This window comes from Aedes aegypti, chromosome 3 (assembly GCF_002204515.2).
Source record: "Aedes aegypti strain LVP_AGWG chromosome 3, AaegL5.0 Primary Assembly, whole genome shotgun sequence".
In the NCBI taxonomy this organism is placed as follows: domain Eukaryota; kingdom Metazoa; phylum Arthropoda; class Insecta; order Diptera; family Culicidae; genus Aedes; species Aedes aegypti.
The window spans coordinates 238,920,372-238,939,710 of record NC_035109.1 but is presented as its reverse complement, the minus strand read 5'-3'; the positions used below and the strand labels follow the sequence as shown (position 1 = coordinate 238,939,710).

The window sequence follows — 19,339 nt, the reverse complement described above, 5'->3', positions numbered from 1 at the left end:
CCACGCGTCTTTACATATCACCCATCACTATAAAAGCTGTTCCCAGCTTACGTTTGCTGCCGCAGCTCTGGTAGATGGTATGGTTACCTCTAAACGTTCGCACAATTGAACCCTTCCAATACACTTCCTGCAACGCTGCGATGCCGATCGGCACATCGGAGAGTATGCGAGTGCTTCCGATGAAGTTGAGAGCTTTGCAGTTCCACGTACCGAGTTTCCAATCGCTAGTCCATTTCCGTTCTATGGGCTTTGCCGATTGTTCCGGTCCGTATTCTCTCGTTGACGTTCCTGTGCTGATGTGTTTTTTAAGGCCTGACATCAAACCCGTAAATTTCCGGAGGACCATTCCCCCTAAATGTGTGCAGTTTAGCTTAGAGTCCTTCTCTGGCACTTGGACGATGATCAGCCGCCCCTGACATGGGGAAAGACGCTGTTGTGAGCCGCTCCTAACATGGAGTACAGACGCTCCAGGTTTGCAGAAGCAAAAGCCAAAGCAAATCCCCCATTCTCTGTCAGCATACGACCTGGTTGGTTACCCGATCTTCCCTGAGGTTACTCCGGCCAGTACCACGAGGAGGTAGGGATAGGAGTTGCTGAGCAAGAGGATAAGGACCACACAAAAGGGTCTAATTTGTTCCTGCAGGTACGCAAGATACCAATGGTACGCCATGCCCAGCCATTTACCATGCCTGCCTTTATCATAATTATCATAAAAAAATCTTTTTCAGCTTATATTAATTATTGTAATTTGTAATTTTTTTCCTATTAAAACCCAAAAAATATACAAAAAGAATTATTATGAAAGTTATAGTGAAGTTTTTTTTTGTAAAAGAAATTATGTCTTTGGTCCCAAGATAAACTCGTCCAAAATTAAAATTCTCGTGAACCAATATGGAAAAGGTCCTTTCATCCCAAGGGAAACGGTTGAATTTAGAACCAATTTCAAATTTAAGAATTGCGATATTCCTAGGCCGGGGCTCAGTTACCCAAAGCGGTAAACGCGCAACTATTTAGCAAGCTAGTTGATGATCGTGGGTCCCAATACCACTGGTCGAAGATACTGGTTGCAGTTTATTTATCAAAATACATCCTGCTAGTTTGAAATAAAGTTTGTTCGCAAAATGTGATAGACTGTTAGAATTACTTTTTTGGGCCAGCCTAATATGGCCTTCCTGGGGACCCAGGGACTCAGGGTCGCTTATATGGATCTAAGAGGAAATTGGGGTGGGGATTGGGCGGAAAAACTTGCTTTAAAACCTGGACGTTGTCCTACGCCAAATGTGGCCAAGGTGGACTCAACAATCAGAAGTGAAAGAAGCAGGGCTCAGCGTTTAAATAAACTATAAAAAGAGCGTTCATTACATTTCAATAAACTTTATAATTCCGTTTTTTTTTTTAGTTTTTCGGTACCTAAGCGAAATATTAGGGAAGAAGGATTATGTTTATAAGGACACAACTGTTACTGGATCATCGTCGGGGCGTTATTTCAATCGATGCTCGATTCTGCTTGAACGGGCTCCAAATCCGTTCCTTTTGGAGGACGATTGCGACGACCACTTTGGGCAAACTGTGACGGCTCGGACTGGGTGGAATTCTTCAGGCGAACTGGGTGGAATTCTAGAACGCCGGTTGGCCCTCCGACTTTGCGGGAATCTTGGCAACACTTAAACGCCGGTTGGCCGGCGGAATCCAGCTCCTGGCACGATTTCACCGTTTGGTTCACTATAAAAAAATACCGGATAAAATGATCGCACTGGCTATCGTTATTGACGGTGGTTCAATTATTAAAGAGCTCCTGTACGCAGATTATGCCATCGCTGATGTCGAACGGCTACCAACGTCGATGCCATTTGCCGTTGGTAGCGGCGATGTTTAGTCGGCATTATGGAAATCAGGATGGGGTTGTTCAAGTGGGACAATTTCGATATAAATTCGTTTATTTCAATATCAGTGTGTATTCTTATTTTAAATACTCCAGTTTTAAATTTGTTATTTTTAAGCAGTTGTTAGTTTAATGATAATACTGTCGTTGGGGGTGAGAATGGGTCAAAAAATGATATGTACAATTTATTTTTTGAACAACTTTCGCAATTTAACTCCAATAAACTTCAAATTTGGTGTGTATGTACTTTGATGGTACTTTAACAACTGTCCAAAAGATTATAAAGAAATATTTATTCACTGCGGCGCTATAAGTGAATGAAAATTTACCCAATCTCATCCCATAGAGGGGGTAACATTGGATCACTGTAATTGAAATAACTTGTTTTTGAGAATATGATTGCAGAACCATTCACAGCTGAAAAATATTGATGAAATACGATGCAACAGACAAAAAGACATCTAAGGTGCTTTACAAGAATGATAAGCCCACTTATATAGCAAAAAATTGAAGAGCTATGAGAAAAAATATGTGAACCCAGCATTTATCGTCAAGTTTACACAAATTTTCTTGTTTTTTTCCTCAAATTGTCTTCAAAGTCTCATTCCCATTACCATATAGTCTATTGAGTTTCCCCAAAAGTTTACAAAAACAGTGATTATTTTAAACCTTCGCATATAGTTAAATTTCGGTGTGACATTCCACGATCAATACATTTTAGGCAGATGTTGACGTCATAGTCCCGGTATTCCAGCGATCCAACTCATTTATACTTTTGTGAGTTGTTTCTATAATATGAAAACACTAATAAGTAATTAAATTATTAAAAAAAAACCCTTTGATAAAATATTACGATATTGTTGCGCACGAAAATTAGTAACTGGTTTGAGAAGTTGTCAAAATGCGTTGCATTGTTATTCAATGCGCGGAATCCTCATCAAGACTTGTTTGATGTTTCAGTGATGCTGTATTTAGAAAGAATAAACACATCTTAATGAATAAAGAGTACACATGGCACCGTAAAACGATAAAAAAGTATACTTGTGATTTCATTCATCATCGTTCTTCCTTGACCCAATATCACCCCCATTTTTAGTGTTTTAGACATCGTACCGAAAAAAGTGATTTTTTGTGGAAATATCAAATAGATTCCGGAAAATACGTGTGAATTGTATTGAAAAGACTTTCAACCTTCTACTAATATAACAAAATAGAATAAAGTATATGCGTTATACTTTGCACAGGAGAAATTTAATGTTGTAAATTTTGTCTAGTTGCAACATACAAGTTTGTTGATATTTTAAACATATTTGTAGCTAGATGACATCTGCCGGAGTGTCGCACCATCTTATCAACATAATGCAGAAAATACTTTTATGTGTAAGTTCAATATTTCGATTTAAAAATACGGCACCTGTTTTCAGCAACCAAAACAACCACTCTACAGCCATCGAATGCATACGAGAACTCATTACCATAGATAAATCTCACCTTCGAAATAGTCCGACTTATTTGTATTACTTTTGAATTACAAATTAGGATCCGACCCGACGTCAATGTGATGCTGCATAGTTCCAACTCTGTGGCGTTTAAGACCGAACGAGATCCTCGGTCATCGATAACGGGGTTTCATCAGAAGCTGATCCACAACAGCACGGCAGCTCTGGCAATCGGCAGAAGCAGCACCCGCAGACAAACTGGCAGCATCAATATTGGGCTCAGACAAACAGAAGCTTGCTCAAAATTCCTCGAAATTCAGAGCCCAAGTTCGAATTGTAACAGTCAACACATCAAACGCGATCTTCTTAAGGGGACACGAATGTCATACACCAGCAGCTTAACCGCAACGAAAAATCCGTGTTTGTGGAAGCTGTGACAAATTTCCCTCTGTTTTGAAATCGAATGAATAATTTATGAATGAATCAACCGAAATAAGTGGCCGAAAGAAATAAGTATGGTAGTGAGAAAGACTATGCATTTGGAGTAGGTCCCTGCGTTTCGGCGAGGGAGGGAAGTGTGAAGCTGTCAATTTCGTACCCATTGTTGATTCTATTTTATGCTGAATGGAGCACCAAATTAGTGGTTTACTTGGTGGTCCCCATCAGCACCTGGCATATGCTACGCAAATAGGTCACATAAGCGTAGAATATGAGTTGTGAGGTTTGAGCATATAGTGTTATACTTGTTATTCAAATTTTCCTCCGAATGGAACGAGACTTTGGGAGTACTTGACGGTATGGTGAGTAGATTAGAGGTTGAATTGCTAACTGGGTATTCAAATTCAAGATCTGGTTAGGAGTCTTTTCTTGAATACTGTCCAAATTGCGTCTTGGTAGTGAGTATTTAGTTTATTGAGGTTTGGGTGATCCCAGACTTTTCGTCGACATCGACTTCACACGTTTGAATGATCATACCCTTGTAGAACAATGACGTTTGGATTTCCTTAAACCATGTTCATCCTTAACCGTACCAACCATGAACATTCAATGTGAAATGAGTCATAACGACGTATGAGCAGGTGCACAGACTGTATTAATAAGCAATCATTTTAAACAGGAAGGCACGCATCGCTGGTACATGTCTACGATTGCTGGTGTATGATATATGGAAGAAAACGATCCGTGTTCCCACAAATAATAAAACACAAACGAGAAATTCTTGATTAGAAGCTTAATACAGCAGTTGAACAACTTGCAGTACACATTTTTAATTCAATTCCCTGGGTTAGGTGCTTTTTCTCAAATACCTACCCTCCTTCGAAACCACACGATTCCCTGTTCATCAAGCTCACCCACTAATAATACCGAGTTTCGCGGTTCTCTGCTGTGCAAGTAATGACTTGTTATATCGTTTTAACCTGTTAACCTGCGTTCGGGTGGAGGGAAAATCCTCCATGAAAAGTACGGATGGGTCCATTCAGGTGTGAGCAGTTCAATTGCCAGACGGATATGTGTGACCGTCGTGATTCGAAGCAAGTGAATGAGGAAATTGTACTAGCTACAAGGGGTTTACGTTCAGAGAAGTGTGGTTTAACTGACAGGGAACAGAATTAATTACATCTTCCCATTGAAGTTTGCTCGCGTGGGTGTCACTTCGATGATGAAGTTTAGTAGGTATGTGATGGTCTTTGTTTTACTGTTCTCAAGTGCAAAGAGTGGTTTTATTTTTCTTCTTGTTATTATTATTTTTCTCCTTCATGGAGTTTTATTCCCTCTCACTTCTAGAACAGAGCTTTCTTCTCAGCTTAGTGTCCTATGAGCGCTTCCATAACAGTTGTTATTATCAAAGAGCTTTCTATGCCAAAGTTATTAGTTGTTGACTGCTTCGCGGAAGCCCAAACGTGCCATCAGAATCGTTTTCTTCTCAATTAGTCCTTATGCGTTGAGTAAAGGTGAAAGAGATTTGTGACTGCCCACTAACCACATCATACAACATGGCCGACCTGAAAATTTTTGTGTTGACGAAAAGTTTCTTCTTAATATAAAGCTTTTATTTCTTGTTAACAAGTATACAAAGACATTTATGTATTTGGAACATTTGACATTTGGTGGTTCTTTTCGGCCGAATTGCAATGCAAGCTAACGACGCATATTGTGGTCAAATTTGAGCTCACTAGCTTAAAAAAAAACACTGCCGAAGTGAAAAAAGTGCCAAGAATTGAATTCTACTCCCTTTTGTCCAATGTATTCGCACTAAAAAGTCATTCAATTCAATCAGTAGCAGCTGTCAATAAAGCTTGTTATGATAAATTAGGTCGCCAGGATTACACGAATATCGCTTCCACTGTTGGGCTTTATGACAACATCTTATACGTGAATAGCAAGTCAGTCCCATCTGTAAAAAGTAGGCATTGAGAAAATGGGCTGAGAAGTTTGCAAACTTACGTTTCCATACGAATATTCAAAAATTCCACAGGATTGGAACAAGTTGAACTCTCAATGAAACTTTCACAATTTGGTTTTCACTACGATATCTTTCCGATAAAAATATAAAGATGACCAAAACACGGTTTTTGTGTTACGCAGTGCGGAAATCTGTAGTTGGTCTGATATGCGGTTACTCTTGAAATCTACCAATTTCTCTTTCTTTTCGATCAGCTGGTCATGTAATACGCTCTGAAAACAATTTTGGCCATGAACAGGTGTTCAAAATCCGTCAGTGCAACAGTTTTGTCATTTTTATTGTGATAATTATCGCGACAAGTTTAGATTCGATAAAGTTGGATCAGCGAAGATAAACTGATCATTCTTGGCTTTTCGTGTCAATACTACTATCAACAATTTTAGCAGTTCACCAGCCAAAATTGCCAAAATTGTACAGCTGTGTGATGAAGTTCCTGTAGGAGTTCCTCCGGAAAATCCCGTAGGATGCCCTCTGGAAGCTTCTGTAGGAGTTCCTCTGGAAGTTCCCGAAGGAGCTCTTTCCAAAGTTCCAGAAGATCCTCCAAAGTTCCCCTATAAATTCTACCGGAAATTCATGTAGGAGTTCATTCAGAAGTTACTGAATGAGTTCCTCAAGAAGTTACTGTAGGACGTCCCCCGGGAGTTCCTGTAGAAGTTCCTCCAAAAGTTCCTGTTTGAATTCATCCGGAAGTTCCTGACGGAGCTCCTCAGAAAATTACTGTAAGAAAGTTTCCGTGGTAGATCTTTTAAAGGTTCCAGTAGGTGTTCTTCTGGATGTTCTCGTATGAGTTTCTCATATAGTAGTTGAGGGACTTTCATTGATATTTCCTCTGGAAGTTCCTGCAGAAGTTCATTCGGAAATCTCTGTATAAATTCTTCCGGAAGTTACTGTAGCAGCTTTCCCGGAAGTTCCTTCTGGAAGTTGTGGTTTGGTTTATCCCGAATGTTAATCTACAGGATCTTCCAAAAGTACCTCTCGAAATTCTTCCGGCAAGTTTTTTAAAGTTCTTTGAGTAGTTCCTCTTATATTTCATGTAGAAGTTCCTCTGAAATTTTCAGTAAGAGTTCCTTCACAAGTTCCTCCGGAAACTCTTGAAGGAATTAATTCGGTTGCTTCTTTTGAAATTTCTCTAGAAGTTTCCCTAGGATTTTCAATGGAAGATCCGCTAGGAAACTCTCCTGAAGTTCTTGTAGAAGTTCCATCGGAAATCCCTTTGAGTTCCGCAAAGAATTGGTCTGGAAGTTCCCCTAAGAGTTGCTTTAGAAGTTTGACAACGGGTTTCTGCAGAAGTGTTCCCAATGTTGGATTATCTCCGGAAGTTTATTTAATATTTCTTCTGAAAGTTCCTCTAAAAGTTCTTCTAAAAGTTTTCTTCTGAGTTCCGCTGCAATTTTTTCCAGTATTTACTCGAGATGTTCCTATAAGAGTTCCTCCAGAAGCTACTCTAAAAATTCTTCCGGAAGTTTTCCAAGGAGTTCCTTCAGATGTTTCCCCAAATCCGGCATTTCTTCAAAAGTTTCATTAGCATTTCTTCCAGAAGTTTCACTAAGAGTTTCTCTGGAAGCTCCCCTAAGAGTTCTTTTGCAAGCTGTCTTAAGAGTTCCTGAAGAAATTCTTCTGATTTCCGCACAAATACCTATAGAACTTCATTTAGGAGTTGCTCCAGATGATCTTCGAGCTGTTTAGTGAAATACCTATGAATAAATGAAAAAGCAAATTAAGTACTATATCATTGAGTTGTATAGACTAAATGCGTTGCCCCAGATGTTACGCAAGGTTTTTTTTGGAGTTACTCTGGAAGTTATAAATCATGGGTTAACTTCGGAAATTTCATTAAGAGTTAGGGGTTCCTCCAGATGTTCCGCAAGGATTTCCTCAGGAAGTTCCTCTGCAAGATTTCGCAGGATTTCCTCAGAAAGTTGACCCATGAGTTTCTTCGGCTCTTTACTTAATATGTTCCTTTAGGTGTTTTTCCGAAAGTACATATAGTAGTTCCTACGGAAGTTGCTCTAGGAATTCTTTTGGAAATTCCTCTAGAAGTTCCTCCGAAACATATTGTGATTTCCTCTGGAGTTTGTACGTGTAGAAATTCTCAGGCGAATTATTGTATTCCAGGGGAATTCGTAATGAACTTGTTAGGAAATTTTGGTATGAATTCACAAGGAAATCTCTAACTCCCTAAGAAGTTCTCTGAAGAAAATCCTGCAGAATGTCCTTTACTCTTTCCTAAAAAAAACCTTCAGAATTCCAGTATGAATTTTGAGAATATTTCCCTGAAGACCTTTTGGAGTAATTATTTACAGGAGTTCCAAATGTTTATCTGAAGTTCTCCTAAGCTTACCTGAAAAACTTCTGACGCTATGCCCTGAAATGCTCTAAATTTTTTCACTTAAAATAATTCAAAAGAAAACTCTGAAGGAATTTTCAGGCGATTTTCTGGAGAAAAGTATCGGAAAATTCGTGGAAAATGTGTTCCTCGAGAAATTTTTTGAAAAACCAAGATTCAAAAACAGAAATTACTGATGGAATTCCTTATAAAATTTCCGATGAGGTTTTTGAAAGAATTATTAGATAAGATCGTAAGAAACACTTGGAAGAATCCTTGAAGCAGTATCTTAAAGAAACTCTGGAGGAATTCTGATGGAATTCCCTAGAGAAATAACTGGAATAATACCTTGAAGCATTTCCATTGTAATCCCCGAAAAAAATTTTGAAGTTCATATAGCAGTTCTGTTGGAAGTTCCTTCCAAAATGTCTTGCGATTTCCTTTTGGATTTGCACCTGAAAATGGTCTCAGGCAAATGTTTGTTCAAATTTTCAGAGGAAATCTGAACGAACTTATAAGGGAATGCTAGAATGAACTCACATAGAAATTCTTGGCGGAATTCTTTAAGGAGATTAAAAGAATTTCCTGCAGGATGTCCCCTACTAGTTTCTGGAACAAAATCCTGAATTCCTGGATGAATTTTGAAAATAATTCCCTGAAGATCTTGACAGGAATTTTAAAAGAAGTTTCGTGACGAATTGCTGATGTTATTCTCTGAAATGCCCTCAAAAAATTCACATATCAATTTAAAAGGAAACTTTTAAGAAATTCCCAATGAAGTTTGTAGAGATTTTTTTAGAAAAAAAAATCCCAATAGATTCACTACACAAATTACTGACAGAATTTCTTATAAAATCCAAGAGGGAAGTTTTGCAATATTCAAAGAATTTCTGATTGAGGGCTAAGAAAATCACAGAGAAATTACCGGAGCAGTTTCTTGAAGCATTCTCGTAGAAATCTCTGAAAAAATTTCAGTTCACCTAAAAATCCCTGAAATTTTTTCTGGGATAATTCCCGGAATTTTTACTGAAGGAATATTAAACACGGAGGAATTTACAGATGATACTATTTAGAAACCCCAGAGTAGTTCCTGGAGAAATTCTCGGAGGAATTCACGGAGTGGTTCCAGGAGAAATTCCTAGAACAGTTCCAAGGTGAGTTTGGAGGAGTTATCGCAAGAATTCCCGGAATTGTTCCCTGGAATTTTTTTAGATAATTATATAGAGGAATAATTGGTGTCATTCATGGAAATATTGTCGGAGCGATTTCGAGATGGATCTCTTGATTGGTTCAAGTGCTCCGGCGCAGGGCGCTCCGAGTAGAAAAAAAATCATAACAAGAATGAAAAATATTAAGAATGGCATTTTTGTCAAATGCCCGCAGAGTTGCTGCAAAATTTGCTTTTGAGCAGCATATTCGAGCAGCTTATCTCATGCTATCAAACATATCATATTCAAAAGGTGATTTTGGAGCTATCAAAAATGTATGGAAATATCACGTTCCGGAAACATGATATTGGCCCAATATCGCGAAAACCGCTTGTATATATACAACTCCGTATTCTAAACATAGCATAAATACAACATTGGTTTACCTCGCATGCAAATTGCTGTTATAGTGTTCTGATGAATAATGCAGCCCACAGACGCTCAGACGGTTTTACCAACATTGACTCCGCCCTCAGATTGATGCTCATGTTGGAGCTATGTTTGACCGTGCTGCTTGACGAACCAATTTGACAGTTTGTGAAACCGATTTGATGGTTGGCGAATCACGAATATCAACGTCATCATGTCAAATTGAAGCTTCGACGGCCCATGAGCTGCAGATGAGATGGGTGATAAGTCAAAATGCGTGAATTTACATAGCGTCGATGATATGGTGATCTTAAGTGGATGAAAAAACCGAATTTAGTACTATACCATTTAATTCCACTAGAGTTTGTATCCTTTGACAGATACGCGTATTTCGACCTCAACTGTAAGGCCGTCTTCAGTGTCGTGTACTAGACTCGACTTAGTCGAAATACGCGTATCTGTCAAAGGATACAAACTCTAGTGGAATTAAATGGTATAGTACTAAATTCGGTTTTTTCATCTACTTATAGGTATTCTACTAAACAGCTCGAAGATTTATTATTATCATGGTGATCTTGCAAATGTGTGCTTTTGAGTTGTTTCAATATACTCCACTGGAGTTTTCCCACAATCTTTAACCTGTTCTATCCCAAGTACACCAGAAGTTCTACTGGTGATTCCATCAAAAGTTCAATACGAAATTCTTCCAGGGATTGTGCACAGAAAAAAATCCGTTCTCGTATCCGTGAACAGCAGGCGTGAACTCGTCAACAAGCAAAAATACACGGTGAACTAGATCATGTATACGAGACCAATCATGGTAGTTCACGGTGTATTTTTGACAGTTCACGTTTTCCAGAACGCTTTTTTGAGCGTGTGCCAGGAATTTCTACAAGGAATCCATCAGGAATTTTACCAGGAATTAATCCTGGTAATCCATCTAGGGATTCCATCAGGAGAGTATCCATCAGAAGTTAGTTTAGATATTACACCAAGAATTCTATCAGAGATGCCACCACGAATCCCATCAAAATTTCCTCCAGGAATTCTTCTAAAGATGCAATCATGAGTTCCACGAAGGATTACATCAGGAGTTCCATCAGGGGTTTTCCTCTAGGGATTCCATCGGAAGTTTCTCTAGGGATTCCATCATGAGTTTTTCTGAGGAGTTCATCAGATGCTCCTCTAGGGATTTCATCAGGAGTTCCTACAGGGTTTCTATCAGGAATTTCTCCAGGGAGTCCATCAGGATTTCCTCGAGCAATTCTATGAGAAGTTTCTCCAGTGATTTCCTTCAGAGATTCACCTGGAATTCCTCCAGGGATTCTATCAAGAGCTTCTCTAGGGATTCCATCAGGAGTTCTTCTAGGGAATTCATCAGGAGTTCCTCCAATGATTTCATCAGGAGTTCCTTCAACAATAGATTTAGGAATTTCTCCAAGGATTCCTTAAGGAATTCCTCCACGTATTCTATCAGGAGTTTTATAGAGATTCTATCAAGAGTATCTTTAGGGCTTCTATCAGGAATATCTTTAAAGCTTCCATGATAGTCCTTCTGGAGATTTCAGCTGGTGTTCTTCCAGGGATTCTATTGAAAGATAGATATTCTCTCAGGAGTTCTTCTAGAGATTATATCAGGAGTTCCTCGAAGTATTACATCAGGATTTCTTCAAGGGATAACATAAGGTATTCTTCTAGGGATTCTATCAGGAGTTCCTATAGGAATTCCATCAGAAGTTCTTTCTAAGGAATTAATGATTAGTGCCTTCGAGAATATGTTTAAGAATACTTCCTAGAATTCCATCAGGAGTTCCTCTAAGGATTCCATAAAGAGTTCCTATAGGGATTCTATCAGTAGTACCTCTGAGAGTTCCTCTGAGGATTTCATCAGGAGTTCCTCCAGTGATTCTATCTTAAGTTCCTTCACAGATTCCACCTGGACTTCTTACAGAGATTCCATCAGGAGTTCCTCCAGAGATTATATCAGGAGCTCCTCGAGAAATTTCATCAATTTTTCTTCTAGGCATATTATAAGGAATTTCTCTAGGAATTTTATCAGGAGTTCCATCAGGAATCTTATCAGGAATCGCTCCAGGGATATCATCAGTAGTTTCTATAGGAATTCTATCAGGAGTTCCTTCAATGATTCGATCTGGAGTTCCTTCAATAATATCTTTAGGTATTTCTGCAAGGATTCGATCAGTAGTTCCTCCAGGGATTCCTCAGGAGTTCCTATAGGAATTTTATTAAGAGTACCTTTAGAACTTCATATATTAATTCTCCTGGGAATTTCATTTGGAGTTCCTTCAAAGATTATATCAGGAGTTCATCTTGGGATTATATCAGGAGTTCCATAAGGAATCTTATCAGGAATTCTTACAGGGAATTACTCAGGAATTCCTATAGAAATTCCAACAGGAGTTCCTCTAGGGATTACATCAGAAGTTTCTTCAGAAATTCCACCTGAAACTCCTTCATCACAAGTTCTTCTAGGGATGGTGTTCTTCTGGGTAGTCCATCGGGAGCTCTTTTAGGGATTTTATCATTCAAGGATTTCAGTAGAAGTTCCTTAAGATATACCACCCGCAATTCCTCCAGGGATTCTATCACAAGTTTCTGTAGGGATTTCATCAGGAGTTCCTTTTGAGATTCCATCTGGAATTCTTACAGGGGTTCTTTCAAAAGTTTCTTTGTGGATTCCATCAGGGATTCCTTCGGAGATTGCACCTGGAATTCCTCTACAGATTATATCAGGGATTCCCGAAGAAATTCCATCAGGATTTTTTCCTAGGATTTTGTGAGGAGTTCCGCCAGGCATATTATTAGAAATCCTTCCAAGGATTTCATCAGGAGTTCATTCAAGAATATCAAAAGTTTCTGTAGGAGTTCCTCCAGAGATTCTACCTGGAATTCCTACTGGAATTATATCAAGAGATTCTCTAGGGATTCCATCAGATTACATCAGTTGTTCCAAGGATTCCATCAGAAGTTTTAAAATCCTCGTGGGACTGCATCATGAACACCTTCTGGGATTTTATCAGAAGTTCTGTCAGGGATTCTATCAGGAATTATTTTTGAGCTTCCTTTAGGGTTATTTTGCGTTACTACGGATTGCTCCCGGAATGTATTAAGAGATTCTAAAGAGAAATTTTCTTCGGGGATTTTTCTAGGGAATTCTTCAATGAATTCGTTCAGGAATTCCTCAAAGTAGTCCTCCGGGAATTAATCAAGAGATGCTTCCCGATGTTCTTCAAGGAATTAATATCTGCAAGGATCCCCAAGGGTTATCAGAAATTCCTCCTGGGATTTTACAGGAAATTTCTTATACGGATTTTATCACCGGAATAACTCAAGAGATTCCTTCCGGAATTTCTCACGGAATATCTCCAGGGATTCTTGGGGGTTTTGAGGAATTCCTCCAGCAATTTTAAACAAAAATTTCTTATAAAGATTTCACAAGCAATTTGGAAATCCACCAATATACCTTCCACTGACTCTCCTCCTGAGATTCAAAAGAGAATTTCCTTCAGGGATTCCTTTGAGAATTCCTTCAGAAATTTCACCAGAAATTCCTTCGAAAATTCCACTAGGATTTTCCCTAGGGCTTTCAACCTAAATTCCTCCAGAAGAACTCCTTCAGATTTCCCTACATTGATTGCATCTAGAATAAGGCCAGGTAATTCTTCAAGATTTCTATCAAATAATCTTCAAGGAATTCAGTTAATACTGTGAATATCACCAGAGTTCACTAGAATTTACCAAAGAAAAATCAACCGTAAAATACTTCAATGGTTTAACTATGATTTCCTTTCTTGGAATTGTTCAGGGTTATAAGAAATTCCTCCAGGGATTTGGCTTAAAAAAATCCACAAGTCCACAATATTTTTTTTGAAAACTACCAATATTTCCACGAGAGAATCGACCAGCGATTCCGTGAAGGATTGAACTGGAAGTTCTTCCTTTCTCCACTCTAGGTATTCTATTTAGAAGGCATCTACAAAATTCCAAAAGATTATTCCTCCAGGGATTCCACTGATATTTACTCAGAGGATTAAACAAAGCACTTCTCAGAAATTATTCAGGTTGAATCCCTGGAAGGTTTTTTTTGAAAAATTTCTGGAAACATTCATGTAACAAATTATGGTGAAATCTTTGAAGGAACCACCAAAAAATATCACAGGAGAAATTCCTTAATATATCTCTGAAAGAACATTTTAAGCAATCCCTGGAGAAGTACGGTTTTATTGGTTAAGGTAGTTTCAAAACTTACGTCAGCAGAAAGAATTTGTGTACGCATAGTACGATTATACGACATTCAAAAGTGGGTACTGAAATGCTTCCCAATCTTAAATGCAGTTCATTTACGTCAGATGAAACGTATATGTAATAACGTTAATGGGATTTCCGAAAAATGAATTACCTTAAGTTGAGGTTTCAGTGAATTACGACTTTGACAGACCAAAAGCAGATAACACTTCCCTGTCTACATAATAAATGATCGCTAAATTCGTCAGAGGCTATGGAAACAGCAACGCAATACGATCTGGTTCAACTTTACTCTAGCCCAACGTCCGCTTTGACGCGCAATGCTTTTAAGAAAAATAAACTCCAAGTGTTTATTTACACTTGAAAGCTCACAACGAGCAACATCTGCTTGAGTTCTATCATCGTCATCATCTGCTCGATTGCCGGTTGCTTCTGCTTGTCTTCGTCATAGAACCCCAAGTCAGTCGGTCGGAAATCACTGCTGCCGGTAGGGTTTCAATCTCCGGACAACAGACAGCCACCGGAGGAGTACTTGATACTCGGCCACTTGTCGATCGCCTCCCGTGCACTCCAGTAGGAGCAACGTAATGGTAGCACTTATCCTGACTGCCAACACAAACGCTATGGCTGTTGCTTCAGACTCAAACAGCCCAGGTACGATAGTGGCCACTTACCCAGACAACCCCGGCCCCAAAGTGCGCGCTGTTATGATTAGCGATCAAGAGTCTCTAGATCTGCTTTTTTAATTGCTTGAACAAATAGAACGTTCCGGAGCATCAAGATCTGGTACTGATCGCCATCGTCAATTCACTCTCTCGGTTCAGCGTGTCATCATTTCATTGCACAGAGGATTCAGTAGAACGAATTTCAAATTTAATTTTTGATCACATTATATTTTCAAAATGAATCTATGACAAAAGGTCAAAAGATAAACGTTTTGGCTTTTGACCTGTTCAGTCATAGTATCATACTGATGTTAAGTATTGAAATGGAACTTTCATTCGCCATGCGTGCTAATATAGGGCTGTTATCGAGCTGACATGCCCTCCATTGGCCGTATAATAGCCCGAAAATCGCAAAAGGCGAATAAGCGGTCTAGTGGTTAGTTGGGACAGTATGCCGCATGTCGTGGCAAGTATAATTTTGGCCATGTTTGTCCCAAATTACTCCAGTGTGCTTGGGTCTCAGGGGTACCGCCTTCCACCGTGACAGGCTAGCCATATGGTTTGTTTTCGCATCGGTGGCTTGAGCAAACAATGACCCATTCTTGACTGGTTGAACCCCGTGAAAGGAAATTAGAATAATTTTGAATTCATTACGGGTTTAAAGCTTTATTTGTGAACTTTTAAAAGAGAGCATTCTACTCCTGGTTTTTAGTTTGGATGAAATCAAAATATACAAAGCCATAAGGGCAGGAAATGCCCCGGAGCAGTGAGAGATCACTTGAGTTTTGGTAGATGAGGTCCGTAGTAAGGAGTTGAGGTCATCGGCTAGTTCAGTTTGTTCAAGAACGGAGCGATCGAATTGATATCTTCACAGTCTGGTACCATTTTGCCCTTGAACTGGATGCAGGCTTCAGCACACAGATGGCCTTCGAAGAACTCGCCGAACATTTTCTTGCACTGGGCGCAGTTGTTGATGCAGACTCCGATCATATCGTATCCGCCTAGGATATCTAATAGAATTTTTTACAGTTATTCGTTTCTTCTACCGAAAATTATGTGTAACTTACCAATTTGAGGATTTGCGCTTGCTTCAGAAACCAACACAACTGCCAATGCAATCGCAATGAAAAGTGCAACTATTCTTACTGAAGCCATAGTGGTTTGGAACAAGCTTCGAATTCTTTCAGGAAAATGATTTTCTAAAAGAGTTGCAAGTCGTTTTGATATATTCTGCTTATTCCTTCGAGCTTATATGCAAGATTTAGTCAGGATGTTTCACAGACCGACGTCAAAATAGAGCCAATGTGCTCCGTGCAATGTGCTCCCTTGCAACGGAAATCGAATTACTTGGAGTGAAGCTAAAGTGCTTACCCTTACTGCAAACTTATAGTGGGCAGATGAAAACTGAAACTTTACTGTCATCGTGACGTTCTATGCACATTGAAGTCGAGATGGTGACGAATTTAGGATTGTGATGAAATTAATTTTATAGCTCGATGTCTTTGAAGGCATCGAGAAAAGGTTCCTATGGAAGTTATTAGTAATCAAAAGTTTTCTGTGAAGCGTATCGTTAAAAACACCGAACCAACAAAGAATAAAAGAAACAATTAAAACAAATTTAGTTAAGGTAATTAGAAGTAGTGAAAACCACAATTTATTCAAAAGTCAAAAAATATCAACACGATAGATCATTTTAAACTATCTGTTCTTTAGAATTTTTCTATTTCGATCGATTATTGTTGACGTTTCATGTTTCAAACTTTTGACATTTAACATCGAAGCAATGTTTCATTACTACCGACCTTAAAGGGAGAATATGTTACTTTACTTTACTTTTGCTGGCTCTACGTCCTTCAAGACATGACCTGCGTCACAATGTTACGCCAACTAACTCGGTCCATGGCTGCTAACCTCCAATTCCTCGATCGCCCCACACTTCCAAGATCCTGCTCCACTTGGTCAAACCACCTAGCTCGTTGCGCTCCCCTTCGTCTTGTACCGGCCGGATTTGAGTTGAACACCATTTTTGCGGGATTGTTGTCCGGCATTCTCACAACGTGTCCCGCCCATCGTACCCTTCCAGCTTTGGCGACTTTCGTGATACTGGGTTCACCGTAGAGTTGCGCAAGCACGTGGTTCATTCTTCTCCTCCATACGCCGTTCTCACATACTCCGCCGAAGATCGTCCTAAGCACACGTCGTTCAAAAACTCCTAGCGCTTGCAGGTCCTCTTCGAGCATTGTCCACGTCTCATGCCCGTAGAGGACTACCGGTCTTATTAGCGTCTTGTACATGGTACACTTAGTACGGAAGTGAAGTTTACCAGACCGCAAGGTCTTGTGGAGTCCATAGTAAGCACGACTTCCGGCGATGATACGTCTTCGAATTTCTCTGCTGCAGTTGTTATCCGACGTTATCAATGATCCGAGGTAGACGAATTCGTCCACCACCTCGAACTCATCCCCGTCGATCGTCACGCGTCTGCCTATGCGAGCTCTATCGCGCTCGGTTCCTCCAGCCAGCAGATATTTCGTCTTCGACGTATTTACCTTCAATCCAACCCGATCTGCTTCACGTTTCAGCCTGGTATACTGTTCAGCAACCACCTGGAACGTTCTTCCGACAATGTCCACGTCGTCAGCGAAACAGATGAACTGGCTGGATTTATTGAAGATCGTGCCCCGCATGTTGAAGCCCGCCCGTTTCATAACACCTTCTAGCGCAATATTGAACAGGAGGCAGGAAAGACCATCGCCTTGTCGAAGTCCTTTGCGTGTTTCAAACGGGTCCGATAATGCACCCGATATCTTCACACAGCACTGTACACTATCCATCGTTGCTTTGATCAGTCTAGTCAGTTTCCCGGGAAAACCATTCTCGTCCATAATCTTCCATAGCTCTTCGCGGTCGATGGTATCATAGGCCGCTTTGAAATCGATGAATAGGTGGTGCGTAGGTACTTGATATTCGCGACACTTTTGGAGGATCTGCCGCAACATAAAGATTTGGTCTGTCGTTGATCGCCCGTCCACAAATCCGGCTTGATAACTTCCCACAAATCTGCTTGCCAGTGGCGATAGACGGCGGAAGATGATCTGGGAAAGCACTTTATAGGCTGCATTAAGAATGGTGATCGCTCGATAGTTCTCACATTCTAACTTGTCACCCTTTTTGTATATTGGGTATATTATTCCCTCCTTCCACTCCTCCGGTAGCTGTTCTGTATCCCAGATCCTGGCTATCAATCGGTGCAGACAAGTGGCCAACCTGTCCGGGCCCATTTTAATAAGTTCCGCTCCAATACCATCCATTCCAGCTGCTTTGTTGTTCTTGAGCTGTTTGATAGCATCCTTAACTTCGCCTATTGTGGGAGTTGGCACGTCTCCCTCATCCGCCGTACTGATGAAGCCATTCCTCCTGCTGTCTTGATCTTCCTGCTCTGCGCCGTTTAGGTGTTCATCGTAGTGCTGCTTCCACCTTTCAATCACCTCACGTTCGTCCGTCAAGATACCTCCATCCTTATCCCGGCACATTTCGGCTCGCGGCACAAAGCCTGTGCGGGATGCATTCAGTTTCTTGTAGAACTTACGTATTTCTTGAGAACGACACAGCTGCTCCATCTCTTCGCACTCCAACTCTTCCAGGCGGCGCTTTTTATCCCGGAATAGATGGGTCTGCTGTCTTCGCTTCTGTTTGTATCGTTCCACGTTTTGACGGGTGCCTTGCTGCAGCATCATCGCCCGCGCTGCATTCTTCTCGTCCAAAACCGTCTGACACTCCTCGTCGAACCAACCGTTCCGTCGATTTGCTTCCACGAACCCAATGGCACCTTCCGCTGCGTTGTTTATGGCTGCTTTTAGACTACTCCAGCAGTCCTCAAGAGGGGCTTCGGTGAGCTCTCCCTCTTCCGGCAACGCTGCTTCAAGGCTTTGCGCGTAATCAGTTGCGACTTCGGGTAGCTTGAGTCGTTCCAGATTGTACCGTGGCGGGCGTCGGTACCGAATGTTGTTCACAACGGAGAGTCGTTGGCGCACTTTAACCGTCACTAGGTAGTGGTCCGAATCGATGTTTGCGCCGCGATAAGTTCTGACGTCGATAATGTCCGAGAAGTGTCTTCCATCAATCAAAACGTGGTCGATTTGCGATTCAGTTTGTTGGGGTGATCTCCAGGTGTACCGATACGGAAGGCTGTGCTGGAAGTAGGTACTACGTATGGCCATGTTTTTGGAGGCGGCGAAATCAATCAGTCTAAGGCCGTTTTCGTTCGTAAGCTGGTGTGCGCTGAACTTCCCTATAATCGGTCTAAATTCCTCCTCCTGGCCAACCTGAGCGTTGAGATCCCCGATAACGATTTTGACATCATGGCTTGGGCAGCCGTCGTATTCACGTTCCAGCTGCGCGTAGAAAGCGTCCTTATCGTCATCGTCACTTGCTAGGTGAGGGCTGTGCACGTTGATTATGCTGATATTGAAGAAACGGCCTTTGATCCTCAACTTGCACATTCTGTTGTCGATTGGCCACCACCCAATCACGCGCCTCTGCATTTCGCCCATCACAATGAAAGCTGTGCCCAGCTCATGTCTGTTGCCGGTAGATGGTATAACCATCCCTATACGTATGTACCGTCGACCCTTTCCAGCAAACCTCCTGCAGCGCTACGATGTCGAACTTGCGGACCCTCAATAATTCGGAAAGAATGCGGGTACTTCCCAAGAAATTG

At 40.6% G+C, this 19,339-nt stretch overlaps 1 protein-coding gene across 1 annotated transcript; it reads right to left on the bottom strand.

The window, feature by feature from the left end:
• Window positions 1-15,278: 15,278 nt before the first annotated feature.
• Window positions 15,279-15,827, bottom strand: LOC5574558 (eclosion hormone). The gene is made up of 2 exons (XM_001661458.2): window positions 15,687-15,827; window positions 15,279-15,629 (listed from the first exon to the last, which is right to left on the bottom strand). Exons 1-2 carry the CDS (start codon window positions 15,772-15,774, stop codon window positions 15,445-15,447), a joined length of 273 nt encoding a protein of 90 aa, XP_001661508.2. The 5' UTR covers window positions 15,775-15,827; the 3' UTR covers window positions 15,279-15,444.
• Between the last annotated feature and the right edge of the window lie 3,512 nt (window positions 15,828-19,339).

Bases quoted from the DNA above. Each gene is read 5' to 3' on its own strand.
- LOC5574558 (XM_001661458.2), bottom strand. From the start codon at position 15,774: ATGGCTTCAGTAAGAATAGTTGCACTTTTCATTGCGATTGCATTGGCA. The intron at 15,630-15,686 runs GTAAGTTACACA...AAATTCTATTAG, and splicing joins AAGCGCAAATCCTCAAATTG to ATATCCTAGGCGGATACGAT.